Genomic DNA, 18649 nt, shown 5'->3' on the forward strand with positions numbered 1-18649 from the left:
CATGCAGACCGGCCGCTCACTGGCTGAGCGAGGTGCGGGCGCAACACCAAGCGTTGCGATCCCGTTGCCGGTCACGAAAAAAGACAAAAAGGAAAAAAAAATGTTAGTAGAGAAGAAATAAGGGAAGACATATTCATAAAGGCTTGTATATTGATTTATGATTTACCATTTCTGATGCTCTTTATTTCTTCCTGTGGATGTGAGTCACCCTCTTCTGTCATGTCCTTTCTGCTTGAAATACTTCTTTTGCTGTTTTTTTGTGAGTGTATCTGCTAACAACCAATTCTCAGCCTGTTTACATCTGTAGAAGGCTAGTTCAGCTGTACCTCTTATTTCAGATGAGAATTTAGACACTAATTATATGGCTGCCCCTCTCAGCTCGACAGTTTTGTTTTTCTGCTTTCTAGATTTTCTGTTTGTCTTGGGCTCTTTGTATTTATTCTCCTTGGTTGTTCAGCTTCTTTTATGGATAGTTTTATGTTCTTCATAATTTCTGTCTTCTATTGAGATTCTGTATTGGTTGCTTCATTATGCTTAAATGAAACATGATTTCCTTTAGTTCTTTAAGCAGATTTACAGTAGCTTTGAACATATTTATAACAGTAGCCATTTCAAAGTCTTTGTATGCTACCTCCAACATCTGAGAACAGAGACAGGTTCAATTGACTGCTTTTTTCCCCTGAGTGTGTATTACCCTGTCTTATTTTTTGCTTGACTTTTTGCTTTTTTTGGTTTAATTGAAGCCTATTTTAGTGACTGGGTTCTGACTTCCACCCCTGGGTGGTGGTGGTGTTTTGTTTGTTTCTCTGTAGTAACTTCGCTGGGCTAAATTTGTGAAGTTTGATCCCCACATAGTGTATATTGCCTCTGGTTTCTCTGCTCAGTTTATTTACATTTTGGTTTTGTTTTATTCTTGGTTTTTAAGTTTTAGTCCTGGCTTTAGTGGTGGTTTCTTCCAGTGATAGCACAGGGACGGTGCTCAAACACTTTGAGCCAGCATGGCTTCTGTCTTCTGCCGATGGATCAGAGTGTATGGCGGATCTTGTTCCAAGTTCAGGCTATTTTCTCAGCCACCTGGCATGTGTGTTCTTGAGGGCCCTTACTGTCTCCACTGCACATATGTGCATCCTCTGCCTCTGCCAATAACCAGCATTCCCCTTCTGTGGCCGAGCACCTCACCTCTGCCTGGTGCCACTGGGTGAGCCCCCCTTGGCCATGCTGTGGGTCCGCCCTGGCATGTCCTTCCTTTGGATGGAACTGGGGCTGGGACAGATGCAAGGGGCCTGAAGTAAAAATGCTACAAACTCCCACTCTCCTTATCTGAAGTGCAGCAGTTTTGCAAAGTTCAGTACTTCTCAGACTGTAGTATCCATTTAGTCAATTCCCAGGGCTCTGAAATAGCCACTTTTGCCAGTTTTGTCCAGCTTTAAAGTTGTTTTTAGGGAGAGAATTCGCTGACTTCCTCCCTCAGATTTAGCCAGAAAAGTTCCACTCCTGTTTAATTCCAGACATGTTATCATTTATTAGGATAAGTCTGTACCAGTTATGATTCTTTGCCCAAAATGTTGGCATTACCACCTATTTATTCCAAGTGGTCTTTGAAATCATTTTTCATGATCCAAGGGAAATCCCACTGGAGTTTGATTGGAATTATTTAACAGATTGTTTACAGATAATTTTTTAAAGCTTTGTAGTAATTCTATTATAGTTAAGGAAAATAAGTCACCGTGGTATTGTATGATTTATACAGGGATACAAGAGTGTTTTAATATGGGGGAATGTATTCACATTTACTTTATCAGTATCTCTTGCAAAATCCCAGTATCATTTGCTCAGCAAATGCTGAAAATCCCTTTAATGAGACACAACATTTATACTTAATTTACAAGTTTATAGAAAAGTCTTAGTGAAATAAGATGCCTATTATCACCAGCATTACTAGGCATATTTTAGACATTAGAGCCACATCAGTAAAGTTGGAGGTAAATTTTAAGCAAATTATTGAAAGTAAAGTAAATTATTGGAAGTTGGTTGTGAACTCCTTAATACCTAGAAAATCAAAGTGAATTGGCTGAAAAATTGCTTGAGTAGGTTGGGCAAAGAATGAATGTGTAAAGTCCATTATATAATGGGAGTTTGTTTCTAATAGCAAACGTACAAGGTACTCTTAAAAAAAAAAGCATCTGGAATCTGTGCTAGGAAAACTAAAAATAATGTACTGAGCAATGAAAAGAAGAGGCAATTAAGAAGCAAATATTTCGGGATAGGAAGAGAGAGCGAGATGTGTAAGAGCATCACTTCTTCCAGAATGACCTCCTCCTGCGGGAGGGAGTCCTGTGCGACATGTCTGGGGATGAACCAAGGTAACGCGGCTCCTGTCTCGGTAGGAGGAGGAGGAGGAGCAGCCGCAGCCAGCACAGCCTCCTACCCTGCCCGTGGAGGAGAAGAAGAAGATTCCAGATCCAGACAGCGATGACGTCTCAGAGGTGGATGCGCGGCACATCATTGAGTAAGAGGTCCCCATGCGCTCTGTACCACCACCACCAGCTTCCCGTAAGGTGGCACTGGCGGGAGATCTCAGCCTGTCCCTAGATGGCATCACCACTGTACAGCCAGCAGTCACTGTGGGACCGGAAACAGACCAGATCTGTCTACTTCAAATTTCTTTAATTTTTTTGGCGGTTGGCCGGTATGGGGATCTGAACCCTTGACCTTGGTGTTATGACACTGCACTCTAACCAACTGAGCTAACTGGCCAGCCCTTGTTTATTTTTATAGGGACCTATTGTAGGAAGTACATTCACATGGTTCCTCATGTTTAAGAGCATCGGTTAGGTGAACACCCAAAAGCCTTTTTTCTCTTCTACCCTTGTTCCCCAGCTCCCCAACACTCCCAGGAGGAAATGCTTTCCAGCACCCAGGTGTCATCTTCCAGAGAGATTCTCTGTGTTAACAAGCAAAACTCATGCAGGTTTTTCTTCTCATTTGCACAGTTGTGTCCAGGGCATACTGCTGTGCACCTTGTTTTTTTTGCCGAGCTTTCTCTGTCGGTGTCCATCCTGTGTCCAAGCACAGAGAGCATCCTCACTGTTCTTCCCAGCTGGCAGTGTAGCCTCTCATGTTACACTGTCATTTACGCAGTCTGTCCTCTGGTGGTGGGCGTTTAGGTCATTTCTCATCTATTGCCCTTATAAACACAATTACATTTAATACACTAATTTCATCGTTGCTATGGTAAGGAGTTAATAGATATTGTTAAAAAGAAATAGAGGATTGAGGGTATTATATATGCTATAGATATGAAAACAACCACTAGAATAAAAATAGAATACTTTGAAATCAACAGGAGAAACAATACAGGCAAAAGAAAACCCACTAAACTAAGAAAACACAGCTTACTGCGAATGATTTGTAAGAACATAAAAACAGAAAGCATGGCCTAAAATAAAATAATAGAAGTTAAATCATACATATCTGGCATATTAATAAATGTAGGTGATCTGAGAGCACTTTTTAAAAGAAAAATAATTCGGATCAGATCACGCAATCGCTCAGGTCAAAAAGCTTCTGGTTTTGTGCACAGATGTTCAGTGTGCGGGTATTTTCCATTTAGGCTCACGAACTCTCAGTAGAAATGGTGAGCCTCTTTCTGTGATGTGACAAGTGACAGCATTTCTCTTCTCTGAAGTTGGGCTGGGGACCCACAGAAGCATGTCTCAGCTCCCCAGAATTTGTATTGGCTGCCTTGCCTGACCGCAGATTGTCCAGCTGCACATCTTCTTGTCTTACTGCTCAGGCCACAGGTCATTGGGCAGAAAGGGCCATGCCACAGAGCTTGTGTCAGGAGCACCTCGTCACAAGTAGGAATGTGGGTCCTCACACAGTGCTTCCGTCTCACTCCCAGGAACGCCAAGCAAGATGTCGATGATGAGTATGGTGTGTCCCAGGCCCTGGCTCGTGGCCTGCAGTCCTACTACGCCGTGGCCCACGCAGTCACTGAGAGAGTGGACAAGCAGTCGGCGCTCATGGTCAATGGTGTCCTCAAACAGTACCAGGTGAGGCAGGGAGGGTATATCTGTGTAGCAGCCTCGATAGAGGCGTTCCTGTTTGTGGGTGGCTGCTGAACTCAGGCAGACCCTAGTGCACATTCTACTCTTTGTCTTTCAGCAACTCGTTCTTCCCTCTGAGACTCAGTTTCCCTATCTATAAAGCAGAAGTGTGGTCTGTTAGCTGCTTACAGGAAGCAAAACTGCAGTAAGTCAGTGTCTCTTGAGTGCTTGATAGTTTCCAGGCAGAATAGGGGTGCTTCATATGCTATTAGCAGCTGAATCCTCAAGCAGCCCTGCACAGCAGGCGCTATTCTCTGTACTGAGGAACAGAGAGGTGCAGCAGTCCCTCACAGTCACACAGCTTGGGAATGGCCAAGCCAGGGCTAGAACCTGGGTCTGGGTGTGCGTGTGCTCAGTATATGTGCCCTGGAACTCTGTAGTGTGGGACCATGAGGTATTTGGAGCTTGAAGTTGGGAGCAGGGGCCCTGGACTTGGCCCTCTTTGGGAACGAGGTAGCAGCCCCTCCTGCAGGTCCTCTGTGAAGCTCCTCAGGGCCTGGCCTGGAACAGTCCAGAAACAGAGCTTCTTGTTGGGGAAATTCCTTTTCTGTGTCCCCACATCTCAGCTCATCTGTAAGGTCCTAGAAGGCAATAAATATAACACCAGCCATAGAACACGTCTCCCTGGTTTTCCAGTTGGTTGTGACCCCGTTCCCCAGTTTTCCTTGAGAGAACACTCTAACCTTCCATGCCAATATCAGCTTCCAAAGAGGCAAAACCAGTGACCAGTGGAAATTTCTAGAGGCCAGTATAATCAAAAGAATTAGGACTTGGCCAGAACTTCCCTCCTTAGTCTGTAAAGAAAGTTTCTGAATTTTCGTCCATAACATTACGTTCACTTTGAAAACAGTCTTCTTTGTAATGCCTGTATTATTTCACAAAGCTCCCGAGCTTTGGAAAGCCCTCAGTCGCTCTTAAAGTGTTGGTCATATGGTGGATTCATCACCGAGTTCCCCTGAAGCCCTACTGGTTTCCTGAATTGCTGTGTCACGTGGTGTGGGCAGGTCTCTTAGGTGTGCTGTGTGGGTTGGTGTTAGGCAGTGGCACATGGACATTGTAATGCTTAGAAATGAACTGTTCAAATGTGCACCAGAAAAAAGCATTTCTCATACATACCACCCTGTGATTTCACAGAGATTATTGCTCAGAATGAGGCTAAGTAAAAGAAGGCTCGGGTTGGTTCGCAGCAAAATACCAGGTACAGGTGACCACAGGTGGGACATGGCTTGGGCAGAACTTATGCCTGTTGATGCTCACATCTCTGAAGCATGGGGGACACTCTCGGTTGTGCCCGGGCTTCAGTTCTGGCATGGCTGTTTTGGACCTTGCAGATCAAGGGCTTGGAGTGGCTGGTGTCACTGTACAACAACAACCTGAACGGCATCCTGGCGGACGAGATGGGCTTGGGGAAGACCATCCAGACCATCGCGCTCATCACGTACCTCATGGAGCACAAGCGCATCAACGGGCCCTTCCTCATCATCGTACCCCTCTCGTAAGTGCGCCCGCCATGGGGGCTCCAGCAGCAGCCCAGACTGCACTCCGTCGCTTCTGTTAGGTTCCTAGATTTGCTGTGGTAGTCTACCATATGCAGACTGGGTGGCTTAAGTGACAGGTCTTTCTTTTCCCAGAGGCCAGAAGTCCGAGCTCAGGTGTGGGCAGGGTTACTTCCTTCTCTAGCCTCTGTCCTTGGCTCATAGATGGCCGTCTTCTCTGTGTCTTCACAGCCTTCTCTTTTCATGTGTCAGTGTCTGAATTTCCTCTTCTTATAAGGACACTCGTGTTGGATTCGAGCCCACCCTGATGATCTCATTGTAGCGTCAGCACCTCTTTAAACGTACTGGAGATTAGGGGTGGCACGATTCATCTTATAACAGCCTGTACTAGATTTGCTGTGGTAGTCTACCATACGCAGACTGGGTGGCTTAAGTGACAGGTCTTTCTTTTCCCAGAGGCCAGAAGTCCGAGCTCAGGTGTGGGCAGGGTTACTTCCTCCTCTAGCCTCTGTCCTTGGCTCATAGATGGCCGTCTTCTCTGTGTCTTCACAGCCTTCTCTTTTCATGTGTCAGTGTCTGAATTTCCTCTTCTTATAAGGACACTCGTGTTGGATTCGAGCCCACCCTGATGATCTCATTGTAGCGTCAGCACCTCTTTAAACGTACTGGAGATTAGGGGTGGCACGATTCATCTTATAACAGCCTGTGTCTCGTTTCCCGGGGTGGGTGATGGGTGCCCTTCATTGTGCTTTGGGAGCAGCATGTCCTTGGTGNCTCTAGCCTCTGTCCTTGGCTCATAGATGGCCGTCTTCTCTGTGTCTTCACAGCCTTCTCTTTTCATGTGTCAGTGTCTGAATTTCCTCTTCTTATAAGGACACTCGTGTTGGATTCGAGCCCACCCTGATGATCTCATTGTAGCGTCAGCACCTCTTTAAACGTACTGGAGATTAGGGGTGGCACGATTCATCTTATAACAGCCTGTGTCTCGTTTCCCGGGGTGGGTGATGGGTGCCCTTCATTGTGCTTTGGGAGCAGCATGTCCTTGGTGTTCTCTTCAAGGCCCGTAGCCATCAAAGTCTACACGAGGTGCAGGAGGCAAGAGCCTCCTGCTGGAAGAACAGCAGGGTAAGGCCATGTGAGGCTCCTTTGACCAAACTCTTTCCAACCCCTTGTCACTCAGTGCCCTGCTATGACCACCAGGGCCCTTAGTCACGTCCCAGCCTCACTCGTGCAGCACAGACGTGCAAGTGTGGTGGGAGCTGGTACCCACAGCTTCCCGAGGGCTTTCTCACTCACCCTCTGTCGGCTCTGTGGCCTCTTCTTCCCGGCAGGCCAGGGTTCCGCCAGCCACTGTGGGCCTCTTTCCCAGCTCAGTACCTGCCACAAAAAGGTTCGGATGCTCAGGGTTTTTCCAGAAGCCCCATGGCTGAGTCTCAGTGGCCCAGCTCAGGTCACATATCCGGCACCAAACCAATCACTGGCCTGGGAGGTGGGTTGTTCCGATTGCGCGTGCCTCGTCCTAGCCCTGAAGCACGACCCCTGATCCCAGACAGTCACTCGGCTGGGACCACATCATCCCTGAATCAATATTGAGGTGGGGAGACTGGCAAGCTGAGGGCCTGTGCCCCAACCCCACAGGAAAGCACCCTCTTACCTGCAAGATAGCCGGACCCCCAGAGTCCACACACCCGCAGGATGGGGGCCAGCATCCTGACCTGTCCTGGAGGATCAGAGGAGGGGGTGTGGACCCCAGACCTCTGCTAGAATTTACTCTGAAGAGGTTCCTTTCCCCTCCGCATGTGGGGAGGGTCAGGTAGGCTGCCTCGGAGGCACAGGTCTTCCTCAGGGGAGCGCTGTTTCCATGGCTCGCAGACCCTTGCCTCTGCCCTTGCCGTGGAAGCCACCCTCCTGTCCCCTCCATATGGCACCTGCCTTAGCTCTTTCCAGGGCCCCCAGGATTTGAAGTCCCTTCTGCATGTGGAGGCTGTTCCCTGGACTCCCCCAGCCTCTCCCTCCCCAGCCCCGCCTCTGCGCTTCTTCACCCACAGGTGGATTCTCTATGTTCTCTCCTTCACTTTGAATATCCCACACCACCAAGGTGACTTCCATCTCTACCAGAACTGCCCTCTCCAAGGCGCTGTTCTGCAGCCTTGTTTATTTCTTTCTTTATATAATATTTAGACTTTTCATTCCAAAATGATGTCAGACGTATGAAAAATCGTAAAAATGGTATAAAAAGTTGCAATATATTGGGTTTCCCCATCGTAAACCTACAAATTTTCCTTTGCAGTTTGTAAGTGCAGTTTGTAAGTGTCCCGTTACTCCTGCTTTCCCCAGTAATTTCAGCATCCATTGGATGAGTTGCCTAAAACGATTATCACGTGGGAGTTGCCAAATACATGGATATGTGTTTCCACCATTCCTTTTCTATGCTTTCATTGCAACTCTCCTGTTAGGAATAGCTGTCCCTTCTCATTTATGTGTTTGTGTGATTGTATCAGTATGGGCTCACGGACATGGCCATCATTTATTCTGTTGCTTCAGTTGTCCCAGATTTGTCCTAGGGGAGCCCTTCAAGCCACTCCTTTCAGCATGGTCTCATCATTTTGTGGTGGTGGCTGTTTACATCAGTATAGTCGAAGAATTCTGTTGCTTCAGTTGTCCCAGATTTGCCCTAGGGGAGCCCTTCAAGCCAGTCCTTTCAGCATGGTCTCATCATTTTGTGGTGGTGGCTGTTTACATCAGTATAGTCGAAGAATTACAGAAGAGTTGCAGAGGTGGGATAGAGGGCCCACATAGCTGTCACCAGTTTTCCCGTTGTTTGTAACATCTTATAGTGCCACGGTACCTTTGTCACAACTGGGGGCCCAGCATTAGCACGTTGCTATTAACCAAACTTCAGACTTCTTTCACATTTCACTAGTTTTTCCCTCTTGTCCATTTTCTATACCAGGATCCCACGTTACATTTAGCTGTCACATCTCCTTGATCATCTCTGGTCTGTGACAATTTCTCAGACTTTCCATAGTTTTGATGACATTGACCATTTTGAGGAGGACTGGTCAGGTCTTTTGTAGGATTTCTCTCAGCCTGGCTCTGTCTAATGGTTTCCTCATGGTTCAACTGTGGTCATGGGTATGGGCAGGGAGACTCTGGGGGTGAGATGTTCTTCTGATTGAATCATGTCAAGGGTGCACACTGTCACGTGTTGATCTTGACCACCTGGCCGAGGTTGTATTTGTCAGGGTCTCTGCTGAGAAGTTACTCTTTTTTTTCCCCGTTTATAATGACCTCTTTAGAAAAAAGTCACTAAGCTCAGCGCGTCCACAGGGGCGGGGAGTTGAGCTCCACCTCCCTGAGAGGCAGTAGCTGTGTCAGTCACATGGAGCTCTCCCCAGGGGAGTCTCTTCTCCCCTGTTTAGTAATGTGTTCACTCATTTCTTTGTATCAGTGAGGACTCATGGACATTTATTTTACACTTTGGACTTTATGCCACTACTGATTCACTTATTGCTAAGGTGATTTCATCTTTGGCCACTGGGAGCTCTTTCGGTTGGCTCCTCTGTTCTTTTGACGTGCCCCCATCATTGTGAGGGTTTTGAGCACTTTTTTGTGCTTTGGGCACCAAGAGATGTTCCAGGCTCATCTTATTTCCTGCCCTGGCTCTGGCATCTCCCTGGTTTCCATTATCAGAGAGTGGTATTAGCAACCATGATCTGGGTACTGGGAGTGCTCACTGCTTCTGGGGGGTCATCACCCCCAGGACCTCTTAGCGGACAGGGCTGGGAAATAAATATGTTTGTGTACTGACCTAAAATGACTTCTCTCTAGTCATTCGTATCTGTGTTGAGCTAAATATGCATTCATTCTGTTCTCTCCAACTCTCAGCCCTGCCACAGGTTCATTCTAGGGCTTCCACCTTGCTCTTTGTTCATTCCCAGCGTACACAGGCAACAGGGTCACAACAGCCCCAGGAGAAACAACTTCCCCCAGCAGTGCACAGAACCCACGTCCAGTTCCTTCTGTCTGTGGACTTACAGATTCCAGTTAAAACACCATTTCCGAGGTGGCTTGGTCAGCTCCTTGACCCTCTGCCTTCAGTGAGGCGTGCCATGCGTTGACCTGCAGACCTTTTACACCGTCCTGCTCTAGGGCAGGCGGCCCCTCCGTGCAAGCTCCAGACCAGGCAGAAGAACCTGTGCCCTAGGGAGCATTATCAGTCCACCTGTGTGACTTGCTGCTCTCCACCATGAGCTACTTGTCCTGCTTCCTTCTTGACCTCTGTCTCCTGGCCTGTCTCCCCGTCCCCCTTATGACTCTACCTCCTGCCATTCATCCTCCTCCTGCAGGTGCTGCCCACGCCTTGAGCATCTGTCTTGGAGCTCAGACTTTCCCCTGTCACTCCCTGCAATAGAAACCAGACCTCAGCGGCCCAACCAGGGAGGTCTTGCTGATCCTGAGTAAGGAAGAGCCTAGAGCCAGGCCATCGGGGTCACACCTTGAGGTGCCAGGATGCCACTGGGGACTCAGGCTCCTGCAGTTTTCTGCTCTACCTGTCCTCAAGTTCCTTACCTCATGGTTGCAAGATGGCTGTGTCCTCCTCCTTACCCATGTTCTGTCCCTCTTCACATCCTGTCACTGCCCATCTCCCCCCCACCCCTCATCCAGGCTTGGTCATCCCACGGAAGAGCAGCTGTGAGTCCTTTCTCCCACCCTGTCCCCACTCCTCCTGCCCTTCACCCAAGCCTGGCTGGTGTCACCAGCTTGCTGCTTCATTCTGTGTCTCACTAGTTGGTGGCTGCCATTTTCGTTTTGAGGTGGCAGAGAGAACCTATGGTGTCTCCCGTGTTCCTGGCCTCCACGCATGCTTGCTAGCATGGATCTGGACCATGTGAGTCTATTTTTGCTGGCAGCAGGTCCACAGCATTTGGTGTGTCCTCAGTGGGGCCCATGACCCCACAGTAGTGACAAAGGACTGGTCCAGCTGCCCAGCTCCATCCAGGCTCCTCTGCCCCAGCAGCAGCTGTCCCTGTACCCACCGCTGCCTTTGTGTGTCCACCTGCAATGCGTTTCCCTCCATCTGCCCAGCCACCTCCGTCAGACCCTCTGAGGGCGCTCTCCCAGTCCTCACTGGCCCTCCTTCCCTCGCTCCACTGCCATTGGGCCCAGCCACTTCCTCTGCCAGATCTGAGGGCCATGGCCACGTCCGCCTCACTTCCCTGATAACTGGTGGCCATTGGTCTCAACTGTGAGCTGTCATGAGTGAACGGGAATCTGACTGTCCCTTTCTTATCCCACCAGAACCCTGTCAAACTGGGCGTACGAATTTGACAAGTAGGCCCCCTCTGTGGTGAAGGTGTCCTACAAGGTATGTCACGGCCTGCAGAGGTCACCTCGACTCTGAGGGGACATAGGCAGGGCAGGGTTGGATGAGGAGGTACGAGTGAGTGAAGGGAGGGCCGCTGGCGCCGGTGCCTTTCCGTGTGAGGTCTCATTTTATGCACACAGGACCATGGTGCTGATGCAGGTTTGGGGCCATCTATTTTGTGAGGAAATATTTATTTTAAAAATTAAGTTATGGACTCAGTTTGTAGTATATGGTGGCATTAATGCATTTACTGGAATATTTTGTTACTCTCACCCAAGCTTTGGTTAAAAACCCACTCATGGATGAGGATTTAATAAGTGTATGCCGTGGGCCACTGTGAGGCAGGGACACTGGCGTCGTGGGCCCTGAGGCGGGCCTGCTCTGGGTGCTACATGGAGATCTGTGCGTGTTCTCCTCAAAACTGCCCCCTGTGAAGTGTGGCCTATCATTGGTCCTGTTTCCTAGTGAGGAAACTGAGGTAGAGAGAATTCCACGTAGCCAGTGACTGAAAGATCCTGTTTGTGTCCCTGGCCGTCAGACTCCTGGGTCCAGGCTCTTCAGCCTGCGCCATGAGGCTCTTAGCCCTGTGTCAGGGACAAGGGGCCCAGGCAGAGGGGACAGTATGGGGAGGGGCCTACACTAGAGGGAAAACGTGGTGGGGCTGAGGGGCCGTAAGTGTGTCTGCTGGTGAGAGCTCACGAGCCCCGACAGGCACGCCACTGCAGAACAAGCTGCCTGAGCTCTGGGCGCTGCTCAACTTCCTGCTGCCCACCATCTTCAAAAGCTGCAGCACCTTCGAGCAGTGGTTCAATGCACCCTTTGCCATGACCGGAGAGAAGGTGGGTATGCCTGGCCGCAGAGGAACGGTGCTGGCCTGATGTTCTGGGCCCCGCTGACGTCCCATGGTTGGTGAGCACCTCCCCTGCTATGGACCATGGGACAGGATTCTGCGTTTGGAGTGCTGGAGGGCTGGGCACGTGGTCTGTCAGCCTCGGGCCACTGGGTGGTCCTGGGAGCCTTTTTGGTGACATAACTGTGAAGGTGGCCATCAGTGGTTACTGAGAACATCCCATGACCCAGATCTAAATCAGCCAAAGCCCCTTGTCCACAGAATACCCGGGTTCCTGGTGTGGTGGTGGGGGTGGGCAGGGAGGGGTCGAGGCTAAAGATGGTGTGTCTGATCTCCCCATCAGTGGAGTGCCTATCGTGGCAGCACATCTGACCCAGGGCTGGGGAGGTGTTTACAGGTTACCACGCCTCTCAGCATGTGTCCTAATGATGATGTTGGAGCTTTCTGTGCTTCCCCAAACCTACAGTTGAGGAAACTGAGGCCCATCCAGTGTGCTGGCTCTTACCCTTGGGCCTGTACTGCTGCTGTCCTTTCTGCAGCTCACCCCTTCTGATCTGATACAGGCCTGTCCCAAGCCCGACGGGGAGGCTGTGAAAGTCCCATGCTGAGCTGGCAGTGGCTTGAGAGTGCTGAAGCGTTCCTTGTGGGGGCAGCTCCCGTGCCCTCCCCTGACCAGTGCTGTGCTTTACGTGCCAGGCACTGGCTGTGTGGGGCCCCTTTCAGGCCTCACAGTGTTCTCAGAAGACCTGTGTAGTGCCCACCCTAGAGAGGCAGAACCAGAGACTTAAACTGAAATTTAAACCTGGGGCTTCTGCCAGTGGACACATTCTGTCTGGCCTGTGTCCTTCTGACATAGCCACCAATGGACTCTGGAGAGTGGCTGGGGGTCAACGGGGAGCCCGCTCAATAGTACTCACCCTCTGAGCCAACCTGTGTGCTCGTCTGTTTTTAGAGACATCCTGCCCATTGGAGACGTGCCTGTCACCACCCCAGTCCCCTTGAGACCCCCACCCCAGGGAAGCCCTCCCATCAGTGAGATGTGTGTTAGGCCAAGATGTGTTGGGCATTTTTTCTGTGTTGTATATTAGCGTATGTTATTTTGGGGGAAACCTAAGCACTTTTGTGCAGCTTGCTGTGTTCACCTGACAGTATTGCTCGGGCCTGTCTCCTATGTGCATGTCCCTCTTTACCCTGTGCTTGATAGAGGCTGTGTGTGTGGCTCTAACTCTGTGAGTTGGGAGACGTTCTCCACCTCAACCTGCACTTCTGGAGCCTTCCTGGCTAACAGGGGTTATATTTTATGCCTCTGTCCTGAGTCTGAGATTTCCCCAGAGCCAGGGCCACCCCTGCCGTGCCTCCCCTGACCTCCTGATCTGGGCTCCACAGATCCGCTGGAAGTACATGATCGTGGATGAAGGCCACCGCATGAAGAACCACCACTGCAAGCTGGCACAGGCCCTCAACACGAACTACGTGGCCCCGCCGCCTGCTACTGACAGGCATGCTGCTGCAGAACAAGCTGCCCAAGCTCTGGGGGCTGCTCAACTTCCTGCTGCCCACCATCTTCAAAAGCTGCAGCACCTTCGAGCAGTGGTTCAATGCACCCTTTGCCATGACCGGAGAGAAGGTGGGTATGCCTGGCCGCAGAGGAACGGTGCTGGCCTGATGTTCTGGGCCCCGCTGACGTCCCATGGTTGGTGAGCACTAAGTGCCCCCTATAACAGTGTCATGTGCCAGGCTCAGCTGGCTTGTGTGTCTTCGTGGAACAAGGCAGCCTGGCACCAAGGCTGGAGGAACCTCCAGGGACCCAGAGGAGAAGCTCAGAGATTATCCAGCGGTGCTCAGGGCTTCCCCAACCCTGCACTCCAGGCCCAGAGTGGGGACAGTGAGGAATATGGCCCTGAGGTTAGCCAGAGGACCAGACAGGGTGTGAAGAGTGCAATGGAAGGCCAGTGTCCCGTAGGTCCCTTTACAGAGTTTGTGTTTCATTCTAAGGGCAGCAGAAAGCTCAGAAGCTTTCAGTTAAGAGAGTTGCCTGGTCATATTCTGTTTTATGTGTTTTCAAAGAGCACTGTGGCCTGTGTCTCAGTGTCTGGATGCCCATGAGTGGCACTGTCTGAAAGCCAGACTGTGGCATATAGGCTGTCAGGGACCAGCTCTTCATGACTGATGAGTGTCCCTAAGCCGGCTCTGAGCACAGAGCCTAAAACCTTCTCATGCTATCAGGGTTTGAGACATGTTGTGGAAGGGGCTGCGTTTTCTGTTGAAGGGGGTTAAGCAGCCAGAGCGTGAAGATGGAACTCTCCTGAAGGGCAGATCTGTGGAAGTTAATAAGTGCCAGGACCTGCCCCTTCTTCCCGCCTGAGAGGTTTTCCTTAGGTTCATGACAACAGGGGCCACCACACCACTTGTATGGAGGGGCCTCCGCCAGCCTCATCAGCAAGTCCTGGCCCTGCCTGGCGTCAATCAAGGCAGAGGCCCTTCTGAAGGAGAAGCCAGGCTGTCCCCAGAGTCTCATAATAAAGGAGCCCTCACCCATTTTCAGATTTCAGGACCCCTGTCCCAAGAGCCAGGAGCGGATGCAACAGTGTCTTTTTGTGCAGAGCAAAAGTTCTGTCACAAGTTTAGCAGGGAAACAACAGAGGAGTTCAGTTGTAGTCTTATTTTTCTGTAACTTAAAGTCTTTTAAATGTAATTTCTTAGGAGAGTAGCAGATGTCCTGGGACAGCAACCTTTCTTTCCCTCAGTCCCACCCAGGATGAAATGAGAGAGGACTTGGGGATCCCTAGTCAGTCCCACCCAGGATGAAATGAGAGAGGACTTGGGGATCCCTAGTGACAGAGCCCTCCATGGGAATCTGGTTTATTTTATTTTTTGGCGGCTGTTGGTAAGGGGATCTGAACCCTTGACCTTGGTATTATAACACCAGCTCTAACCAGCTGAGCTACCCAGCTAGCCAAGAATCATTCACTTTAAAACCAAACGTTTCAAAAATGTGGCTCCTTTGTGCTCTCTGGCTTTACTTTGGACGTGGTGGTGGGTTATAAACACATAAGTCTATATTACTGTTGGGGATGCAACATGTGCTGCCATGTTTCTTTATGGTAAGGCATACTGAGCATGGTGCCCTGGGGCCTTCGGTTCCCTGTCCCAGAATTCCATGGACGGAACCAGATCCCTGCAGTTTTCCAAAGGAAAGGGGTGATCCTGTTTCCCTTCTGCCTTCATCCTTCCTTCCTGGTGGGACACCTGCCCTACAGAGGTAACGTTGATTTTCATGTCTGGTGGGGGCTCCAGGTGGACCTGAACGAGGAGGAGACCATCCTGATCATCCGTCGTCTCCACAAAGTGCTGCGGCCCTTCCTGCTTCGGCGGCTCAAGAAGGAAGTTGAGGCCCAGCTGCCCGAAAAGGTATCGGGGCTTTGTGCAGAAGCAGTGTGATGGAGCATCATGGCGTTTCCTCAGGGTGGGCACAGTCAGAGGATGCTTCCCTTGGTCCAGGTCATGGCCGTGGTGGAGCCAGAATGGGGATGGCAGCTAACACCCACTGCGGCCATAAAGCCAAGGGCAGGTCTGTTAGGTTAGAGCACTGAATCCTGCTTCCTGTCAGTGGGTCCAAAGCCTGGGCATATTTCCCAACTATATCAGGAGGAGCTGTGGGTATGGGGGTCCTTGGCCACAGTTGCCCCTCCAGTCATGCTTGCCCTTTGTTTCCAGGCCTAGTGTGGCGAGGTCTCCAGAGGTGGCCGATTGTCCGTATCTCTGCCTTGGTGTATCTGCCATGGCCCACGTGGTCCATCACCCCCAAGTGCCCTGACGAGAGCACACATTGTGGGGTCCAGGATGCATGCAACAGGGCTCGGGGATGAGAGAAGGATCTAGGTGGGGATGAGGCATCAGGGCCACCGTGTGCCCCACCTTGAACACGCTTTATCCCTGCAGGTGGAGTACGTCATCAAGTGTGACATGTCTGCACTTCAGCGCGTGCTCTACCGGCACATGCAGGCCAAGGGAGTGCTGCTGACTGACGGCTCCGAGAAGGACAAGAAGGTTGGCCTGGAGTCCCCCCACTCCCCACCTGGGTGGGGTGGGTCCAGGGTGCCTGGTATGCGGTGCCTGAGCATACCCTAGCCAGTGAGGCCTCTCGCCCCCTTGGTAGTTATTCTGGTTGAGGTCCAACCTGGCCATGACCCCAAGGGCATTTGATTAACCACAGTCGTAAGGGTGGCCAGTCTGATTCAGGGCACACTTACTCAGCTACCGTCCAGCATCGTCTGCCTCTGAAACTCTGGCCTCCTTTTCATTCGGTAGCGTGGGGCCCATTGCTAACCCATACACAGTTAGAATGTTCTAGTGAACCCCACATTGCCAGCTAGGGAGGAGCTGCCTCAACAGCTGTGGCCACTGAATTTGTTCCCCTTGTTATTAAGTTCATTTCTAGGGCATGGGTGGTTACAGTAGGTAGAGGAGTGGGAATCTCCTTCTGGCCCCACTTGGAGGGTCCCAGGCTCCCCTCCCCAGGACTGACATTGTCCTCCTGGGGAATACACTAACGTCTTCCACTCAACCCCTAATACCTCGACCTTGGCCCTGCCTCCCCTTTCCCTCGCCTTGATGTTTTGTTTGGGCCTTTCTGACCTGAGCTATTGCAGCAGCGTGTTTCCTGGTTTACTTCCAGCCTAAAGTCCCCACCCCCACCTCCTTCTTTCCCCTGCAGCCAGAGCCTTGTGGCTCATCTGCCTGAAACCCTGGACTCCCCATAAGGCCCAGGATGAAGCTGGCATTGCAAAGCCTCTATTATTTGGCTCCAGCTCTTTGCCAGTCTCATTTCTGTTCTGTCCTGCTGTTCCACCGCCCACCCTCCAGTGTGCCGGGCGGTCTCTGCATCACCAGGGCGTGACTGGGGCCTCTGGGCTTCCACGTCTTCTTGTCCTGAATGTTCTGCCACAAGCCACACCTCCCCCCAAAGTGTCCCCAGGGTGCTGCTTCCATCTTCTTCCCCATATGCCATCCCCACCCCAAGGGTAAGACCCCATTTGGGAACTTCTTGTCTCCCTCCTCAGGGCAAAGGTGGCACCAAGACCCTGATGAACACCATCATGCAGCTGAGGAAGATCTGCAACCACCCGTACATGTTCCAGCACATTGAGGTGAGGCTTCGCACGCCCTGTAGCACCTGGAGCTTGAGCCCCCACCCGTGGCCTGGGAGGGCTCAGGCCGTCTGTTTCAGCGGCTTCTCCCCAACAGCCTTTTAAAGAGCAGTTTATGGGCACTGTCCCTACATCTGTCTCTCTACTGATGTTCCTTTTTGCAAATGCTAATCTTGAGAAATCCAAACAATGCTGTAGTAGAAACGAACCCCACCCTCAGAGGTAGTTACGTAAGTGCATAGTCTCTCTTCTCTGGGGGCGTGTCCCCACCCCAGGGAGGTTGTGCTACACCTGCTCCCGGCACACTGGTTCTTCCTATGTGCGATTATCAAGCAGCCTCCTCCTTCAATGAAACATGCAGGTCAGAGCCTTTTGGGTCACAGAACCCTTTGAGAATGTGGATTTTTGATACTGAAGAGTGCACACATGTCTGTATTTCCTGATGTAAAGTTTCAGGGTTGTTGCAGACCCCTGATGCCCACACGGGACCCCTTGGGTTCTGTTTTAGCGCACACTGAGGCTGGCGTGGACGCACAATGTCCTTATGTGCTCCTGTTGGTGCCTAAGAGTGTTACACAGTGACTTCCCTTCCTTTGCTGGAGGAGCATGGGGGAGGGGACATTGGCCTCTGTGTCTGACTTCAGGGCTACTGTGACGTGAGGCTTTGTCCTTGGAGCAGCAGAGGCTTAGGCCACCTGATTGTCCTTGTCCCAGCACTGATCCGTCTCTTGTTCCATTGCAGGAGTCCTTTTCTGAGCACTTGGGGTTTACCGGCGGCATCGTCCAAGGGTGAGAAGCTTCCCAACTGGGTGGGGTGGGCAGGCGGTCCGTGCAGAGGTGTTTTCTCTCTTGTTTAGTCAGCTTTATTGCTGTTTTTAAATCTGTCTGATTTCAAAGGCAGAAAATTTAGAAAATATCGAAGAACCACAGAAGAGACTAAAAATCCTCTGCACTCTGAGAGTTGACCTCCATTCACCGAGAGGCAGGATTCCTGAGGCAGCCCTGCTCTACCACCTCTAAGCTCTGTGCCCCGTGACAGCTTTCTCAACCTCTCTGAGCCTCAGCTCTGTCCGCTAATATAAAGATCCCTTTTATACCCTGTGGATGTGTTTTCTACAGCATCCTGTCAAGTGCATCCCAGACTTCTTTAAAACCCCAATGTTGGATGTGGACTCATCTCTACATTTCCAGCATTGCAAAGAGCCTTACTAAAAACACTTACAGCTAAAGCCATCATTTCCCTGGGGTACTAAACCACTCCCGAGAGCAGAGGCACGTAATGGGAGTGGAAAATGTTCTTTTGCTGTATATGTTTATACCAAATCACGTAAGGGGTCCCACAGACCTGGGTTCAAGTCGTGGCTCAGGCACATTACCAACTGTATTGCACTGTCCCCTCCCTCCTCTCAGTCTGTATATGTTTATACCAAATCACGTAAGGGGTCCCACAGACCTGTGTTCAAGTCGTGGCTCAGGCACATTACCAACTGTATTGCACTGTCCCCTCCCTCCTCTCAGTTTCCACACCTATAAGCTGGGGATATTGGCTGGAGTGAACGGGAGGAGCCTTATTGGCCCTTAGACCTGAGGCAGCAGGGTATGGCACTCTCCAATGTGAGCGTTTGCTCGGGGGGGTTCTTTAACGACAAGGGGATCACGGCCAGCTTCCTGGGAGC

General features: G+C 50.7%; 1 protein-coding gene across 1 annotated transcript in view; it reads left to right on the forward strand.

Annotated features, from left to right (window-relative positions):
- SMARCA4 (SWI/SNF related, matrix associated, actin dependent regulator of chromatin, subfamily a, member 4) overlaps positions 1-18649 on the forward strand; it is a 78673-nt gene that overhangs the window by 27175 nt on the left and 32849 nt on the right. The window contains 10 exon segments of the mRNA XM_008573806.1: positions 2388-2509; positions 3905-4055; positions 5441-5604; positions 11668-11812; positions 13210-13298; positions 13300-13450; positions 15121-15234; positions 15766-15873; positions 16887-16973; positions 17716-17762. Of these exon segments, the coding sequence (XP_008572028.1) occupies positions 2388-2509; positions 3905-4055; positions 5441-5604; positions 11668-11812; positions 13210-13298; positions 13300-13450; positions 15121-15234; positions 15766-15873; positions 16887-16973; positions 17716-17762 (1178 nt within the window).

The sequence above is a fragment of the Galeopterus variegatus genome, unplaced genomic scaffold (genome assembly GCF_000696425.1).
Source record: "Galeopterus variegatus unplaced genomic scaffold, G_variegatus-3.0.2 Scaffold964, whole genome shotgun sequence".
NCBI classification, from domain to species: Eukaryota; Metazoa; Chordata; class Mammalia; order Dermoptera; family Cynocephalidae; genus Galeopterus; species Galeopterus variegatus.